The sequence below is a fragment of the Notolabrus celidotus genome, unplaced genomic scaffold (assembly GCF_009762535.1).
Source record: "Notolabrus celidotus isolate fNotCel1 unplaced genomic scaffold, fNotCel1.pri scaffold_215_arrow_ctg1, whole genome shotgun sequence".
NCBI classification, from domain to species: Eukaryota; Metazoa; Chordata; class Actinopteri; order Labriformes; family Labridae; genus Notolabrus; species Notolabrus celidotus.
In genome coordinates this window covers 42,595-60,377 of record NW_023260067.1, presented here as the reverse complement: position 1 = coordinate 60,377, position 17,783 = coordinate 42,595, and the positions used below count along the sequence as shown (strand labels likewise).

General features: G+C 39.4%; 1 protein-coding gene across 1 annotated transcript in view; it reads right to left on the bottom strand.

The window, feature by feature from the left end:
- The window catches only part of LOC117809050 (adenylate cyclase type 8-like), a gene marked incomplete at its 5' end in the record, with an annotated part of 63,167 nt that overhangs the window by 12,396 nt on the left and 32,988 nt on the right, over window positions 1-17,783 (bottom strand). The window contains 5 exon segments of the mRNA XM_034678731.1: window positions 1,774-1,975; window positions 2,079-2,179; window positions 8,437-8,497; window positions 8,499-8,631; window positions 9,685-9,758. Of these exon segments, the coding sequence (XP_034534622.1) occupies window positions 1,774-1,975; window positions 2,079-2,179; window positions 8,437-8,497; window positions 8,499-8,631; window positions 9,685-9,758 (571 nt within the window).

Sequence of the window (17,783 nt, the reverse complement as noted above, 5' to 3'; positions counted from 1 at the left end):
AGAAACATAATGTCAGGTGATAAAAAGTTGCATATCTTAAAGTAACGTAATGTGGAATAATGTTAAGTGTCATTACATTATGTAACATAACAAGCAACTTAAGTAGCTAACTTTATATAGTTTGTTTTTATTCTTCTGACTTTGTTGTATTTCTTTTTATTCTAAAGTTGTTGGTTTTAGTTTTTTTAACTTGTTTTATTCCTTTCATCTTTCATAGTTTACCTTTTTAAATTACTTCTAATTTTGTGTCTTTTTAAGGCTCTTTTGTGGAATAATAATAGAAAATAATAATTCAATAATTTCATTCCTCACATTTCTTTGTTATCTAATTTTAAAAAATCATCTCTTTTTTTTCATTTGTAAAGCGCTAAGTAACCCTGTTTTGAAAAGTGCTATACAAATAAAATAATATATTACCATCATTATTATTATTATTATTATTATTATTATTATTATTACTATTATTTGTATTACTTCTTATTATTATTATTTCTATTACTTACTATTATTAAAATAATTATTATTATCATTTATTTTTATTATTTACTGTTATTATTATTTCTAATATTTACTATTATTATTATTAGTAGTAGTAGTAGTAGTAGTAGTAGTATTTACTGTTATCATTATTTCTATTTTTTTTTTTATATATAATTTTATTTTATTGAGTGTACAGGTCCAAATACATCAGTACATCCTGTGATTCAAATAATTAGTCGTCTTGATTCCAAATAATAAAAAATAAAATAAAAATAAAAACACAACAAACAAGCAAAAGACATAAACAAAACAAAGAAATCAAATTTAATTTCATAGATTCTGTGTTGTTCATTCACATTACAGTTATGTTAATTTGATCTCACAGGTAATGGGTATCCCTTACACCCACTCTGACATGTTTACACTTGTCCACCATACACCTTCACCGACATATTGACTCACACCAACACTAATACCAACACCCACATCCACCCACACACAAACACACACACACACACACACACACACACACACACACACACGTGCGCTATTACAACAAGTCTGAGGGGGGTTCCTTAATGTTTATGGTACTCAGGTGACTTTGTGGCTTCTCTCGTCTACAGAGCTTCATAAATCTTGCTCCATATACTGTCAAATAGTTTTCCTTTATTGCTGTCCTCCGATATTGTCCTTTCAATACTCAAATAATATTTCATGAGTGTTTTCCACATTTGAAGCGTAGGTGCTTCCTTATTTTTCCAATTTTTTTGTTATCATTATTTCTAATATTTACTTTTATTATTATTTGTATTATTTACTTAATTATTATTATTTACTATTATTATTATTAGTAGTAGTATTGTTATTATAATTTGTATTTGTATTATTTATCATTATTATTTTTATTATTATCATTGATATTATTTAGTATTATCATTATTATTAATATTGTTATTACAATTAAAGTTATCTGTTTTTAAGTAACAGAACTTAATGTAAAGTTATGTAAACCTAACGTTACCCAACATACAAAATATAATATACGTTTGAAATAAAAAGATCTTCACTGTGCACATTTTTTTCTCTTTCATCGTGCAATGAAAATTAACATTTTGCGTGGTAAAATATGATATTTTAGCTCTTGCATAAAGCACAGCTCAGAGATAAAACGGGTCGTTTGATGGCTGCAAAAAAATCTGAAAACTCCAATCTCACTCAGTAAACTAGTCGTCCTTCCATATCAGTAAGAATCCTTTCACAAACATTAACCTGTGAGTGAAAAAACAAACTCACTATATTGATCATGGCTGCCAGGAAGTTGATGAGGATGGATACGAAGATGATGACGTTCCGCGCCGCGTAGGTCTCGTTGATCCAACAGCACGTCTTGCGCAACACCAGAGGGAGACACTTGTAGTCTTCAGCCGTCGTGACCAGGACCAGACAGGAGTGCAGGACGATGAGGATCGAAAACTGGACCACCATGGTCACCATCCTGCAGAGACGCAAGAGGTCGCAACATGATAACCAAACCATGAGCTGCAAACGAAAAAAAAGACACAAGATGAAACTCTCATTCTTTGATGATCCCTTCTTACCTGGCCGAGGGGAGCAGACTCTGGATGGTGGTGATGAAGATGAGTACGATGAAGGCGCAAACCAGGTTGGATTTGAACACCTCGTCTCTCATTTGGGAGTACTGCAGCATTAAAAGAAGCAGAAGAAGAAGAGGACAAAGAAGAGATAACAAAGAGAAAAGTGAGGTGAGGAGAAAGATGGAGAGAGAAGTCTTCAGACTGAACGCTTTGAAATGCACCGCAAACACACCAACGCACCAACGCACCGGCACAGACGCATGCAACGGGTCAAACACAAGCGTTAGAGAGAGACAGGAGCTGGGGGGTTAGCTGGGGGGGGTCCTGGGAAAGGTGCATGGGACAAGAAGTGCAGAGATCATAAATAAGCTAACTGTTAAGCTAATTCTTAATTTAGAGAGTCTCATAGATCCTCATTAGGCAGAGCTAACCACCTAGCTTAAAAAAAACTAATGCTAACAACCTAACCTACGCAGGGAATCTAATGCATTTAAGCTAGCACTCACATTCAAATCCTGCTTTATGGTTTTGATACCTTCAGGAGACTTCAGACTTTCCCTTTACTACATTGATTCGGCGTTGTGATATTGTTTTGAAAGTTGCTGTCGGGTTCAAAAGTTACCCCAAATTGAAAATAGAAATATCCCTCTCCAAAGGATGAAACACGTCTTATTAAGTTGGAGACAATTTTACATTTTGGAAAACAAAATTACATGAAACACTTTTAGCAAGGCTGAAACAGATTTACAAAATCAGAAACACTTTTAAAGAGACAGAACATTTTTCTACAAATGGCCACATGCAGGAAATGCTCGACCGGCCGGGAGTCGAGCCGGCGACCTCTACGACTGTAGCCTCTATAGTGGGGCGCTTAGACCGCTAGGCCACCAGCGCCCCCAATCTGCTGCATTTTGACAATTTAGCCCAGGACAGCGGATTCTTACTTTGTTTTAAAGGTGACATATCACGCTTTTTTGATCAACATATATTGGTCTAAGAGGTCCCCAAAACATGTCTTTAAAGTTTATGCTCAAAAAAAACACTTTGAAATCAGATTTTGGTCTGCCTGAAAAACCCTCTTCTTCAGTCCTCCTCAGAACAGTCTGTTTTCCTCTGACCACGCCCCCTCAGGAAGTGGGTGTGGCCTCGGCTCTCCAGCACGTTGATCTAATGTTTACATGTTGGCTGAATATACACGGCTGCTCAGAGATCACGTTACTTCAACCCTCTGAATCTGATCCAGAATCTGATCCTGACGGAGAGGCGCCTGCAGCAGGACCTTTCTGAACCATTGGTCACAGATTTAGTGTTTCTTGTTGTTTTATTTGTCAGTATGTTGACGTGTGTCTTGGTACACAGCTAGGAGCATGTAGCTATGTGGCTATGCTAACTAGCGCTAGCACTTATGCATGATAAATAAAAATCATCCACTAGATCTTCAAATCTGCAGACGTGGGGAGTAAAACCGACCTCTGCCAGAAAGGCAGCGTGACCTTTCTGAGCCATTGGTCACAGATTTAGTGTTTCTTGTTGTTTTATTTGTCAGTATGTCGACGTGTGTCTTGGTACAGCAGCTACAGCTACAGCTATGAACATGTAGCTATGTGGCTATGCTAACTAGCGCTAGCACTTTTCCATGATAAACTAAAAATCCTCCACTAGATCTTCAAATCTGCAGACGTGGGGAGTCAAAGCGACCTTTGTGTTTATTAAGACAGCCTACAACTAGCATGCCTCCCTCCTAAGCTCCTTGTTAGCACACATGTGTGCAGGGAATGAAAAACGGAGGAGGGGTTGAGTTGTATTTTATACAGTCTATGGGCTGAACAAGCTCCGAGCTCTGACTTCCTGTTACAGACCGGATGGCGTTGTGACGTATGAAAAACACTGAAAACTGAAACGGCTGGTTTCAGCACACATTTACAGAAAGGTGGAGAAATCAGAACAGGGGCAGAATGGATTATTTTCATTCTCGGGGGGTTTGTAGACAGGGACACATATTTCAGGTAGAGAACCATTAAAAAGTCAATTTTTCATGATATGTCACCTTTAATACATCCAGGGCCTACATTTGTAGATTATTATTTCACATTACAACAGAAATACTCTCCTTTTTATCTTTTTATTAAAGAAAGTAGTCTGTTAAATTTTGGGAAATGTCTCATATAAAGGGATTTGGAAGTATTAGCTTAACTTAGCAAACGCAAGAAAATGGTCCGGTATGTATAAACAACATTGTGATTTCAGGGTTGTCTAAATTATTTAATAACAAGACTTTAACACTAAAAAAGTGGAACTGCACATTTTTCATACCCATTAAAAAAAAAGGGTTAGTGTTTCACTTTTTCTGGTGAAAAATCTGAAACTTAGTCCCAAAATGCTCAACTGTTCCGTCCATAAAACATAAACAATCTTTGTGGTTAACCCTCCTGTTATGTTGCGGGTCAAATTGATCCTTTTTTAAAGTCTATTTTAGGCATTTTTTAAATGCAGCATAAAAATCTGGGCAGCATGTGACAGAAGAGGAGTCGTGTTAATGTATCAACATCACTCCATAAAAAATTAAAAATAAATCTATGTCATGTAAAACTATAGTATTTATATTTAGGGCTTTCCAATGTACGTTTAAAAAGTTTTAACATGAATTTGAATGAAAAATGAGTGACTTATACTCATTGAACCATGACCTGTGACAATTAAAGAACACCAATGGACTAAATCTTGATCTTGATTTAAATGGTTAGTAATGGAGTTCAAAATTTTATTGGGATTTTTTGGGTGTTTTGACACTTTTGGATAATTGAATATTCCCCGGGTCAAATTGACCCAGGAACATTATTGCTGTTCCAGAGAATCGAACATAACAAGAGGGTTAAAATAACAAATTTAGCCTTTTTACCTTCATAGTAAACTTATTGGATTGTCACAGGTTATTTTTAGGGCAGGGCTTCAATCCCTAAACTGATGAGTCACCAGTCCAGACAAACATCTGGACTCATCTCAGTCCTGAACTTCCCGCCCCCCCCTCGGCCCCTGCTGCCCCCTCCTCGCTCTGTCTCTTTCTCAAAGGGTGCTGGGAAATTAGCAAGAGGATGTTCCATGTTTCCTTCACAACTTTGGCAAAAAGAATAAAATAAAATGAAAGAATAAACGAGGGAGAGGCCAACAGCAAATCACTGCACATGTACTGGAGAGGTCGAGAGGTCAATAAAAAAAGGGTTGTTGGGGAAAGTTTTGAAGATGTGGTGGGATAAAAACTGAAACATAACAAGGAAGAGGAGAGGAGGGGAGGTGAACTGGAGGTAAACTTAAAGGTTAAAGGTGAGCTAAGCCATCGAACCAAAAATGGAAGGAAAAGGAGAAAAAGCGACAGAAGTGCCTCGCATTCACCAAAGAAAAAAAAAAACCTCCATTAATGCTTATTTTAATATTTTGACTTCTTTATCTGACGTTATGATTTAACATCTCATTGCAAAGTAACCACCATGAGTCTTGGTTTTGACCATAGATTGGGCGTGGTCCGTGTGATGTCACCCACTGGTTTCTGAAAGGCTTTCTGATGCTAAGCTATGAGCTAAGAATGCTAAATCAATGTTATATTTGATCAACCGAAGAAGAGGCAAAGAGGTGGAGCTAAGCTAACTGGCAAACAGCTGTTATGTCGCTGCCTGTCAGTCGTAAGCCACGCCCACAACTACGCCTAATTATGCAAAACTTGTAACCAGAATATCTTTTAAACATTATATAAAAAAAAAATTCCCCCTACCAAAAAAAAACAACCTGACATTGCATTTCGACCGGTGGACCCAGGGTCTAAATTTAGTTCTTTCTTTTCTTTCGTGAATGCAACGTGCTCCTGCAAAAAACTTTGAAAGAACTTTTTTTCCACAACATTGTAAAAAAGAGGAACAGGTCCATGGACTGTGGGTCATGAGTAAACTGAAGGAGGAGCTCCAACCTGAGCAAAAAGCAAATCAGCCGCACAGAACGTCAACGTAGAGTTCTGCGACACAGTGGAGGGAAAATGGGAAACATGAAAGCCAAATTTAAAGAATACTTAAGTCATAGAATATAAGGGTTCAATGTTGCTATAACAGAAAAAAAAAAGAGGCATAATTATTGTTTGTTAGGATAATATCTGTGTAATCTGTGTTTTTTAATGCACATAATTATGGAGTCTGAAGTGTGCCGATGAAAGAGTCAGATCTAAAACCTTTCATTAAGTCTTTGAAGAGTTCAAAGCATCATGAGAATAAGATGTTATTTATGATCCTGAGAGATGTAGAGTGACTGCAGAGTGATCAATTATTAATATTTGTATTATTTTGGGCCCAAAATGCCAATTGTATGTTGTGTCTAAGTGTTAGCGCAGCCACTGTAGCTACAGTTGAAGGCTACTGCCATTGAACATATTTTGATGTAGACAATAGAGATAAAGTTGTATTTTGAACTGCATCATAATGTTTTTCATTTAGAGTGAGAGGAGAGCCATTTTGTAAAAACATTTAAAAAATTTAACACACCTCTACCACACATTTAAAAATGTTGTAAAAAATAGAATTAAGCAAGAGTGGAGAAAAAATTAAGCAAATACCTAATAAAAAATAAATATTAGAAAACATACAATAGTTCAATAAAAATATGGTTGGAATAAAAATATCTCATTGTTATTTCAGTTCTCATTTTTTGGCCAATTTTCCAACTGATACAGTTTATATTAGTTTAATAAAATTGCAATTATTTTTTGTTTTGTATTATCTTGAATTACCATTTCTTGTATTGACCAGAACACAGGACTCAGCCTCAAAAAACATTTTTAAAAAGTGGGATCGCCATCCGGCTGTTAGACTGCAGGTTATTTTAATTTTCATGGTATTCATTGCATCATTTAGACATGAGCTTAATTTTTTTTCATCCAAATATGACAATTTAAGTTGAGAAATATTAAAAACATGATCTTAATACAGGTGTTAGAAAAAAACGAACTACCTTGTATTATTCATAATGTGTTTTAATAATTATTTTAAATTGAAATTGTTTTAAAAACAAGACCTGGTCTTATAATGGTCCCAAAAAGGGGCGGGGCATGGGTGTCGTCGAGTCAATACGGTAATAATTAAGAATATTTAATATGCTAAATATGGGTCTGAGATCTGGGATGAGGTGGTTAATGGTAGGGGAATACATTAATACATGTTAAAATGTAAATTTAAAAATGTTAAATTACATTTATTTTTTTTTATTAAATTAAGACCCATCTATTTTATGTAGTTATTTATAACTTCAATAAACCTCTTAAAACCCGAGGGATTATTTTTATTCTTTGTTTCTCCTGCATTTAACATTCCCCAAAACTCATCAAACTTCACACACTCGTCAGGACTGGTGAAAAATTTGATATATTTTTGGTCCCGTTCAAAAATTCACAAAAATGACTCAATAGCGCCCCCTTCAATTTTCAAATTTCAAAAGGCTAGCCCCTCAAGACGGTTCAACATACATGCATCAAATTTTTTTTGGCATATAGTATCAAGCCAAGACCTACAAAAAAGCCTTCTAACGTCATGGTGAAATCTCATTTTAATTTATAATTTTATCGTCACTTTATATTTATTTCAATATTCTTATTATTTTACTTTTATCTTTACCTTTTCTTAATGTCTTTAACTATTTGTTTTATGTTTAATTTCACTTAATCCTAACAAATCCCCTATGCTGATTATGTGTATACATTTTTATTGCATTAGTCTCTACTTTTAAATCCATTTCTGTTTCATTTTAGCTGTTATATATAATATTTTCAATCGCTTTGAATTGCATTCGATTTGTAAGAAAGCTGCTTTATGAATAAAGCTTGATTGATTTGATTAAAGTTTCTTTTTAAGTCTAACAAATGAAACAACTTCTGTAATCTATAAGTGCATTTTATTATTTTAGTTGGTCTCTTATAGTGTTTGAAAACTCAGATCATGATATATTATTTTAAAGGAAATAAAAGATCTTAATAGATGACTATCCACCTTGTTATAATGACACACTTTGAGTACATACTGTATATACACTGACAACACTTCAGACTCCATAAAAAGACCAAATTGTTGGAAACTGAGTGTGATCATGTTTTTCTTCTAAATCTCTGAGTCGTGCCAAAAAAGGCTGACTCATGTAAACACAGTATATCAGAAAGGAATGCTCTGTGATCCCACGTTAAGTGTTTCAGGTGCCTTTAGCTTACTCATGATCGGACAAAAAAAAAGTAGTTGTTCTTGTTTTGCTTCTGTAAAATCTTTGTCTAAAAATAGATGTGAGGAGGGAGAGAGAAAGAAAAAAAAAACAGTCATCTGTCTAAAACCCCAGCTACCTTCTCTTCCAGGCTGGAGTCTTTAAACATCAGTGAGAAAGGCTTATATGCTCTCTTCTCACTTATCGCCACTCCGTAAGTCGATGGCGCTCTCTATTCGCTTGTTAATTTCCTCAGGACCAGAGTGGACATGCAAAGCTTGTGCGAGATGGTTTGGAAGCAGATTTATCGAATTCTCGTTAGGGCAGCCAGAGTCTAGGGGGAAAGCACATGCACATAGAATGAACCTGCTTGTCCCCCTCCTTTTTTTTCTTTGTTTCATTCAAGTTACAAATGAAAAAGAAGAACAGACACACAGTTACGTTTGTTACGTACACGAAACAAAAAGAAAATTAAGGGGAGAGGAAGAAAAGGGGGAGACCAAAATGCAACATTCGCAATCAGACAGACGGCTCAGGGCAAGTCATGCATCTCAGTCATTCACAGAGTCCATGTTAGTGGTGACAAAGCTTGTAATATGCACATGTTATAACATCATGTATGATTGGAGAGGGAATGAAAACAGAGCATGGAATGGAGGATGGAGAATAAAGCTGTTAAAAGAAACAAATTCAACCACTAAGCTTCAGACGCTTTAAACCTCATCCTGGACCCCCCTGTGAGGCATTAATATGAGACACAAGGTCCTTCACAGGGTCTCCTCAGGTATTCATTTACCACTTCATCACTCCTCGTCTCGCTTGTCTTCCTCCTCTCTCTGAAACTAAATTACACCGAAGGTCACGACCCTGCAGAGGTCTTGTTTTCTTTATCTTGATGGGATTTAATCTCGCTGCGGGCAGAGCAAAAGCAAAGACCTAAAAATACCCGACTAAAAATATGAAGCACAACATCACGCACAGATTACTCAATGTGTTCATCAGGAGGCGCGACCTCTAGTGGCCAACGAAACAGGTATGGGTGGTCAAGATGTTCATCTGATTAGAATCTGGATTTGATCCAGTTTACTCATCAACGGATGGCATTAAAGCAACCTGATCCAGAACATAAGGGATGCATGTGTCGTGAATGGATGGTTATGCAAACTAGAATCCGGAAAGGGAACAAATGCCTAACAGAGACAAACGTTTTTTGCCACAGTGTCAACAGGAAGAGATAAATATAAAGACACCTTTCTTGTGTGGTTGTTCCTGGCTTCACTTTCTTGTTATGGGATTTGACCAATCAGAATCAAGCAATTAAATCTGTTCGTTAGCGGTCAGAGCACTTTAGGAAACCCCGATTTCAGACATGTGACTTGCTTGTTACAGTGAAACTGAGACTCAGTGGACACGGATGAACAGGCGCTGAAACAGCCGGTGTCCATCAGAGACTTCCTGGCACTGATCCAGACACATAAGGGATTATATGTCGTGAATGGATGGAAATGCGAATTAGAAACCAACAATCCAGAAAGGGGAACAAATGCTAACAGAGACAAACGTTTTTTGCCACAGTGTCAACAGGAAGAGATCAACTATAAAAGAAACCTTTCTTGTGTGGTTGTTCCTGGCTTCACTTTCTTGTTATGGGATTACAACCAATCAGAATCAAGCAATTAAATATGTTCGTTAGCGGTCAGAGCACTTAAGGAAACCCCGATTTCAGACATGAGACTTGCTTGTTACAGTGAAACTGAGACTCAGTGGACACGGATGGACAGGCGCTGAAACAGCTGGGGTCCATCAGAGACTAACCCGAACCCTAACCCTAACCCTAAACCCTAACCCTAACCCCCTAACCCTAACCCTAACCCCTAACCCTAACCTAACCCTAACCCTAACCCCGAACCCTAACCCTAACCACTAACCCTAACCCTAACCCTAACCCTAACCCTAACCCTAACCCCCTAACCCTAACCCTAACCCTAACCCTAACCCCTAACCCTAACCCTAACCCCTAACCCTAACCTAACCCCTAACCCTAACCACTAACCCTAACCCTTAACTTAGATATGGTAGTGATGGATGGTTATTCCAATTAGAATCCAGAAAGGGTGACAAGGCAGAGCGAACAAATGCTAACAGAGAACTAACTTTTTTGCCACTGTGTCCAAACAGGGCAGAGATCAAATATATGCGACTCCTTTCTGTGGATTGATTTGATGTGGTGACTTGATCTGGTTGCTCCTGGCGGTATTTTCACTACTTTACAATTTGTTGCAGTCATAGAACTTAGAAACCAGATTTCAGACATGTGACTTGCTTGTTACAGTGAAAACTGAGACTCAGTGGACACGGATGAACAGGCTCTGAAACAGCTGGGGTCCATCAGAGACTTCCTGGCACTGATCCAGACACATAAGGGATTATATGTCGTGAATGGATGGAAATGCGAACTAGAAACCGGAAAGGGTGAATGACAGAGACAAACTTTTTTGCCACAGTGTCAACAGGCAGAGATCAAATATAAAAAAAAGACTCCTTTCTGTAGATTGGTTAGAGGTAGGGTGTGATCTGGTTGCTCCTGGCATCATTTTCATTATTTTAATAATTTTGTTGCAGTCATAGAACTTTAGGAAACCCCGATTTCAGACATGAGACTTGCTTGTTACAGTGAAACTGAGACTCTGTGGACACGGATGGACAGGCGCTGAATCAGCTGGGGTCCATCAGAGACTTCCTGGCACTGATCCAAGCTAACAAGTCATCAAACTGGGCACTGGTCGGCCTCAAACTACTGGACAGTTCACCCAAACCAAGCGGCAACATCCGGTCTCAAAATATGAAGCCGATGCAGAAGTGCTACAAACTGCAGTTCCTCGAGCGTCCACTAGAGGCTGGCTGCAGAAACACAGGAAACCACATACACACCCATTCAAAGAAGCCGATCTTTACAGCAGAAATAAACATGTTTACAGCCTGGTTCAAAAAACAGTTTAGGTCTGATAGCTCATTTCTCCATCAGCACACACTGTACGGGGGTGTGTGATTTTTTATGACTCTGTATTTTTGAAGATATTAAACTTACAAGATTTGCCCAAATAAGGGCGTGGCTGACTTGACTGACAGGCGTGCACCCTCTAGCTGTTAGTGAGAAGGCTAAAGGCCCGCCTCTTTACCTCACACTAGCTCGGACGAAGTTAGGTTGAGTTCAGCTTTTCCAATATGGCACCCACCGACGATCGGCTTCAGAAACAGATGGGTGACTTCACAAGAGGACTATGTCCATTATATACAGTCTATGATCCAGACACAGTTTGGAACTCCAACATGGACAGCAACCTGGACTGGTGAAGGTAAAACTGTGCACTTTATTGGATAATAAGACAGCTGGAGAGAGAGACAGGAAATGAGGGGCCGTAGAGAGCAGGGGAAGACATAGCAAGTGGTAGCGGTTGGGAGTCGAACCTGCGACCGCTGCTACTCCCAAACACGACCAGCTTTAATGCAACTTTAGAGGCAACTCCAGCTTTTACAGCTCCTCTGCTCTGCTTGTGAACAAAGGTAGAAAACAAAACTGATCGCAAGTGAAGATAAACGTCTGTTTCTGGAGCGACCTTAGACATAAAACAGTCGTCCATAGTGGTGCTCTCTTCTCCGTTGAGTCCGAGACAGACCTGGCGGAGACACCACCATCTTTCGGAGTAAAAGTGATGGAGGTCATACGCGAGGAGAGTCATTTTCTCACAGCCATTGACGATTAGCTCTCCACCATTAGCCGTGAGTTAAGGCAGCCGTGCAGCGCTTCAGACAAATTACCCCTTTAGAGCGTCTGAGCCCGTAGAGCTGGCAGCCATTTACAGTGATTATGAGAGAAATGTGTGATGGAGGAGGTGTGTGTGTGTGTGTGTGTGTGTGTGTCCTAACATCTCCAGGCAGGCAGATGTCTCACCTTGTCTCGCTTTAAGCCTGCTTTCATAAATGAGATCCGCTTCATGCGGCGATCGTTAAAAGTTGATTTTCAGACTTAAAGAAATGACGATATCAAAAACGGATTTCTTTGTCTTCATTTCTTCCACCTGTCGAGGACGCTCTCTGACGATCACTGGCTGCAATTACAGGGCGATTAAGAGCAATCAGAGCCAGCTGCAGATTATTAAACACTGCTGGGCCTCACGGGTCGCTTTAAACGGCGGCATCGATCACTGTCAGAGAGAAGAGTCTCAGTGAGGAGAGCTTCTTAAGAACGGTACCGGGGTCCAGACAAAGACCAGACACTGACAGGACCACATCTGGGACGCCTCATGACCTCCCAACAGAGAGTCATGTATGTTTAACGTTCTCTCTTCCTCTACGATTTGTTCCACCGTGTTAAGTGAGCGTACACGAATAAAATGGCGAAGCAACGAAAAGAAGAGGAGGAAGTAACTGCTGACAACAACATCACTTCCTTTAACTCTTCCTGTCCCATTAAAGGTACTAACCATAGACCTTTTGGAGTCCCTGAGCTCCCTTGTCTCCTTTTTTGTGTTATCATCCTTTCTTTTTCTTCTTTCTTTCCTTCTTTCGTTTTCTTCTTTTCTGCTGTGCCTCTTTCTTTCTTTCTTTCTTCTTTCTTTCTTTCTTCTTTCTTCTTCTTTCTTTTTCTTTCTTTCTTTCTTTCTTTCATGCTGTCCCTCTCCTTCCTTCCTTCCTTTCCTGCTGTCCTCTTCCTTCCTCCTTCCTTCCTTCCTTTCTGCTGTCCCTCTCTTCCTTCCTTTCTTCCTTCTTTCTTTCTTTCTTTCTTTTTCTTTCTGCTGTCCTTCTTTCTTCTTCTTTCTTTCTTTTTTTTTCTTTCTTCTTCCTTCCTTCCTTCCTTTCTGCTGTCCCTCTTCCTTTCTTCCTTTCTTTCTTTCCTGCTCTCCTTCCTTCCTTCCTTCTCTTCTTTTTCTTCTTTCTTTCTTTCTTCTTTTTCTTCCTTCCTCCTTCCTGCTGTCCCTCTTCCTTTCTTCCTTCCTTCCTTTCCTGCTGTCCTCTTCCTTCCTTCTCTTTCTTTCCTTCTTTCTTTCTTTCTTTTTCTTTCTTTCTGCGTCCCTTTTTTTCTTTCTTTCTTTCTTCTTTCTTTCTTTTCTTTCTTTCTCTTTCTTTCTTCTTTCTTCCTTTCCTGCTGTCCCTCTTCCTTCTTCCTTCTTTCTTCCTTTCATTCTTCTTCCTCTTCTTTCATTCTTTTCTTCTTTCTTTTTATTTCTTTTTTCATTCCTTTTCCTTCCTTCATTCTTCTTTCTTTCTTTCTTTCTTTTTTCCTTTCCATTCTTCTTTTCTTCCTTTTTTCTTTCTCTCTTTTATTCCTTTCTCATTCCTTTCTTTCTGTCCTTCTTTTTTTCTCTCTTTTATTCCTTTTCTTTTCATTCCTTCCTTCTCCTTTTTCTTCACTTCTCTTTCTGTCTTTATCTTTTCTTTCATTCATTTTTCCTGCCATTCTGTCCTTCTTTTTCTTCTTTCTCTCTTAGTTCTTTCCGAATAAATAAATAAATATAAAATTAAAAAAGCCAAATACATTTTGAAATGACAAAATAATAAATCAATTATAAGAAATATAAAATTAAAAATTAAAAAAATGAACAGAAGCTGATTTTTTTGGCATTATTCTCACGAGGCCCCAAAGAAGGAAAAGAGACAGCTAATTGATGTATGCCAGTAGAGTGGATCCAGAACTACGTAATCCACTTCAGAGCCTCTGTAGGTTTCCACTCCTGACACAAAGGCTCTGAAGGGACCGTTTGTATGAGCCGCGCTGCCATGATTTGTTTTTGGCGTGCCCTGAAGTAGCACGCAGCCTAAAGGACACGTGCTTCCACCTCTGACATTTCCCTTCTGTGTTCTGGCGGGTCAACGCGATGTAGCCTGCAGCGGCGGTTGTATGTGTGTGGGGGGGGAGCGGTATAGAGGTAACATGTATGATACATATTAATAACAGGGCATGTTTGTCTCTGGAATGCCACCATATGATGCCAGGAAAAGGCAAGTGGAGGGGTGAGAGGGGGGAGAGGGGGGGGCGGTAAACTGTAATATCAGAGGATTTTCATCTGCTGGATGTCTCACATGTTTGGTAGTGTGACAGATTAACTTCAGAGCCAGTTTAATTCACTGCAACACGACTTGTTGGGATGCGGCGCTCTTCAAAGGATCGCAGGAAAACACACTTCAGGGCACACGAGGGATCTGAACCAACAATGAAGCAGGAAGTGGAACACCTGAACCAGTACTGGACAGATAGGTGCATATATGTGATGACTGCTAATCTAGGTATCCTCAGTGTTTGTAGTCTGTAGTGGTATTGACTAATCAGGTGTCTGCAGGAAAAAAGTCTGTATGGAGAGCAAAGCAGGAGGAACACAAGCCAGCTCCCCTGGAGGATTTCTCTCTCTCTATAAACAGATCTCTGCATGAAGAGCAGCTAACAATCTGTTCTACATCAACCATTTACACTGAGACACTAATCTGCTTGATGCTGTCACTGAAGACAATCAGCGTTTAGATTTCCTGACTTCCCTGAACGCAGCATCAGAAATGATGGATCCCACCTCCATTCAACAAACAAACATTGTAGACGTAGTTTTCTTTGATATCAAAGACAGAATTCTGGATTCTGTCTTTGATGATGTCAGAGTTCTGTCTTTGATGATGTCAGAATTCTGTCTTTGATGATGTCAAATTCTGTCTTGATGATGTCAGAATTCTGTCTTTGATGATGTCAGAATTCTGTCTTAGATAATGTCAGAATTCTGTCTTTGATGATGTCAGAGTTCTATCTTTGATGTAGTCAAAATTCTGTCTTGATGATGTCAGAATCTGTCTTGATGATGTCAGAATTCTGTCTTTGATGATGTTCAGAATTCTGTCTTTGCTGATGTCGAGTTCTGTCTTGATGTCAGAATTCTGTCTTTGATGGATGTCCAGAATTCTGTCTTTGATGATGTCAAGAATTCGGTCTTTGATGATGTCAGAATTCGTCTTGATGATGTCAGATTCTGTCTTTGATGATGTCAGAATTCTGTCTTTGATGTCAGAATTCTGTCTTTGATGATGTCAGAATTCTGTCTTTGATGATGTCGAGCTTCTGTCTTTGATGATGTCAGAATTCTGTCTTGATGATGTCAGAATTCTGTCTTTGATGATGTCAGAGTTCTGTCTTTGATGATGTCAGAATTCTGTCTTGATGTTCTCTTTGATGATGTCAGAATCTGTCTCTGATGATGTCAAGAATTCTGTCTTTGATGATGTCAGAATTCTGTCTGTGATATGTCAGAATTCTGTCTTTTGATGTGTCAGAATTCTGTTCCTTTGATGATGTCAGAATTCTGTCTTTGATGATGTCAGAATTCTGTCTTTGATGTCAGAATTCTGTCTTTGATGATGTCAGAATTCTGTCTTTGATGTCAGAATTCTGAGTAACAAATGGAACATTCCGTGAAGAAGGTCAGAGCTAAAAAACATCAGTGTCTCTAATCCTCTTCATAGACCTCCATTCAACAAACAAACATTGTAGACGTAGTTTTCTTCTCCTCTTGAGGACAGACCTGACAAAGCTGGACCTTTGGACTTTGGACTAATCTGCATCATGATGTTGTTATTTCAGCAAACTGAAGACCCGTTAATTACAAGAACATCACAAGAACATCAGTTTCTGTTTCAGGTTCATACCGCTGAAGGAAGCCAGAGGGAAGCCTCTGTGGAACTTGCTTATAACAGTGAAACTGAGACTCACCAGTGTTTTTAAATTGACATTTTTTGTATTGCGACTCATTTGCATAAAAAGAGACCAAATTCACCCCCAATGATGTAATGCTGTGTGTCCTGCCGTGCACTTTCTGAATGACACAGCATCTCCTTGTCTCATTTGCACAGCGTTAGCGGGCGCAGGAGCCACACAATCCTTTTGTGAATCAGGCCTGAGTAACTGTGTTTCAGGGGAACACACAACCCTCCTTTGAGGTGAAAGCACCCGTGACACTACAGTGCATCATGGGAGCCAGCAGGCACGCAGCGAGGCATGAAAGAGGTAAAGACAGAGCCGCTCAGCCGGCACACAGACCGCACAACAGCTGGCGGTCTGATTTCAGGAAACGAAGGAAGGCTCCGGGGTTTGATTACTGCAATCAGACCTGATAGCTCCCGTAAACACAGGATGTGATGTCACTTATCATCAGAGTACTTCACAATAAGAGACGGGTGATGGAGGGTAATAGTCGGACTGTTACCTGATCACCGGATCAGGAAGGAGACTTTTTTACTTGTTCAAGAAATAAAAATCTGAGGATGTTTTTCATCCTTCTGAAGGAATGAAGTAAAGTGCAGACTCTGAAGGATTTCCTCTGATGTACATAAACATTTGGAGGGAAAAAGCGCAGCGACTATGTTTTCTTCTTCTTTTCTATTTAATGCAGTTAGCATTCTTCTTCTTCTGTCACTTACGCGGTTAGCAAACAGCTTTAAGACGCTTGCTGCCACCGTTGGCGGGAATACCTATTACAACCAGGCACCAGTGATAACGATTGAAAAAAATTGTACTTTTAAAATGAGGAAAATATTTAAAGTAACTCTCTTAAACGAATATTTGGAACATCATCGCCCATCCCTAATTCTTATCTAAATATTTAACATGCATATGAAAAACTGACATGGGGCGCCGTTGGCCGAGCGGTTTAAGCGCCTACACCGCCACCAGCCCTCGTCACAGAGGTCGCAGGTTCGATTCCAGCCATGACATGTCCTGCATGTCCTCCCCCTCTCTCCACTCCCCACATTTCCTCTCTCTCTTCAGCTGTCCTGTCCATTAAAGGCCAAAATGCCCTAAATACTTAAATAGATAAATAAAAAAGAAAGAAAACTTTGCAAAACAGAACAAATAAAACACAGACTCAATTTCTTTACACCTTCTACTCACGTCTATTCTTTGCTTCCCTTTCTGTCTGATTGACCACACACACTAATATTCTCCTTTACTCTCCGTCCACTGATGCTGAAACTGAGGTCAGACCAACAAGAAGGGCAGATGAGAGCGAGCAGGAGCGAAAAACCACCAGACAGGCAGAAGTCGGGCTGCAGGCAGACATGAAAGAATCTCTAAAACACCTCAGAGGAGCCTTTGATATGCAAAGAGCCGCGTTTGAAACGACTGTCTGACAGGCCTTCATTGTGCGCGAGACAAAGAAGTGGCACTTTTCTGAAAAAAGGAAATTCCTCTCCGACTCTGAAATGCGCCGTTCCATCACATATAAGCTCCTGACAGGTCCTGCAGAAGAGGAGGAGGAGCGCACACGTCCTCTATACACGGGAGGTAACGCAGAGTTCAGCGTTCGCTTGGCTGCAGGAGAGGAGACAAAACCTGGCTCAGAGTGAAGGGAACTGTTCTTAACACGGCACCTTACAGCTGGAACGACCTGCGTTATCGACTGAGGTGTCAAGTTACTCAAAAGTAGTATGGAGGTCGAGCTTCACCCCCCC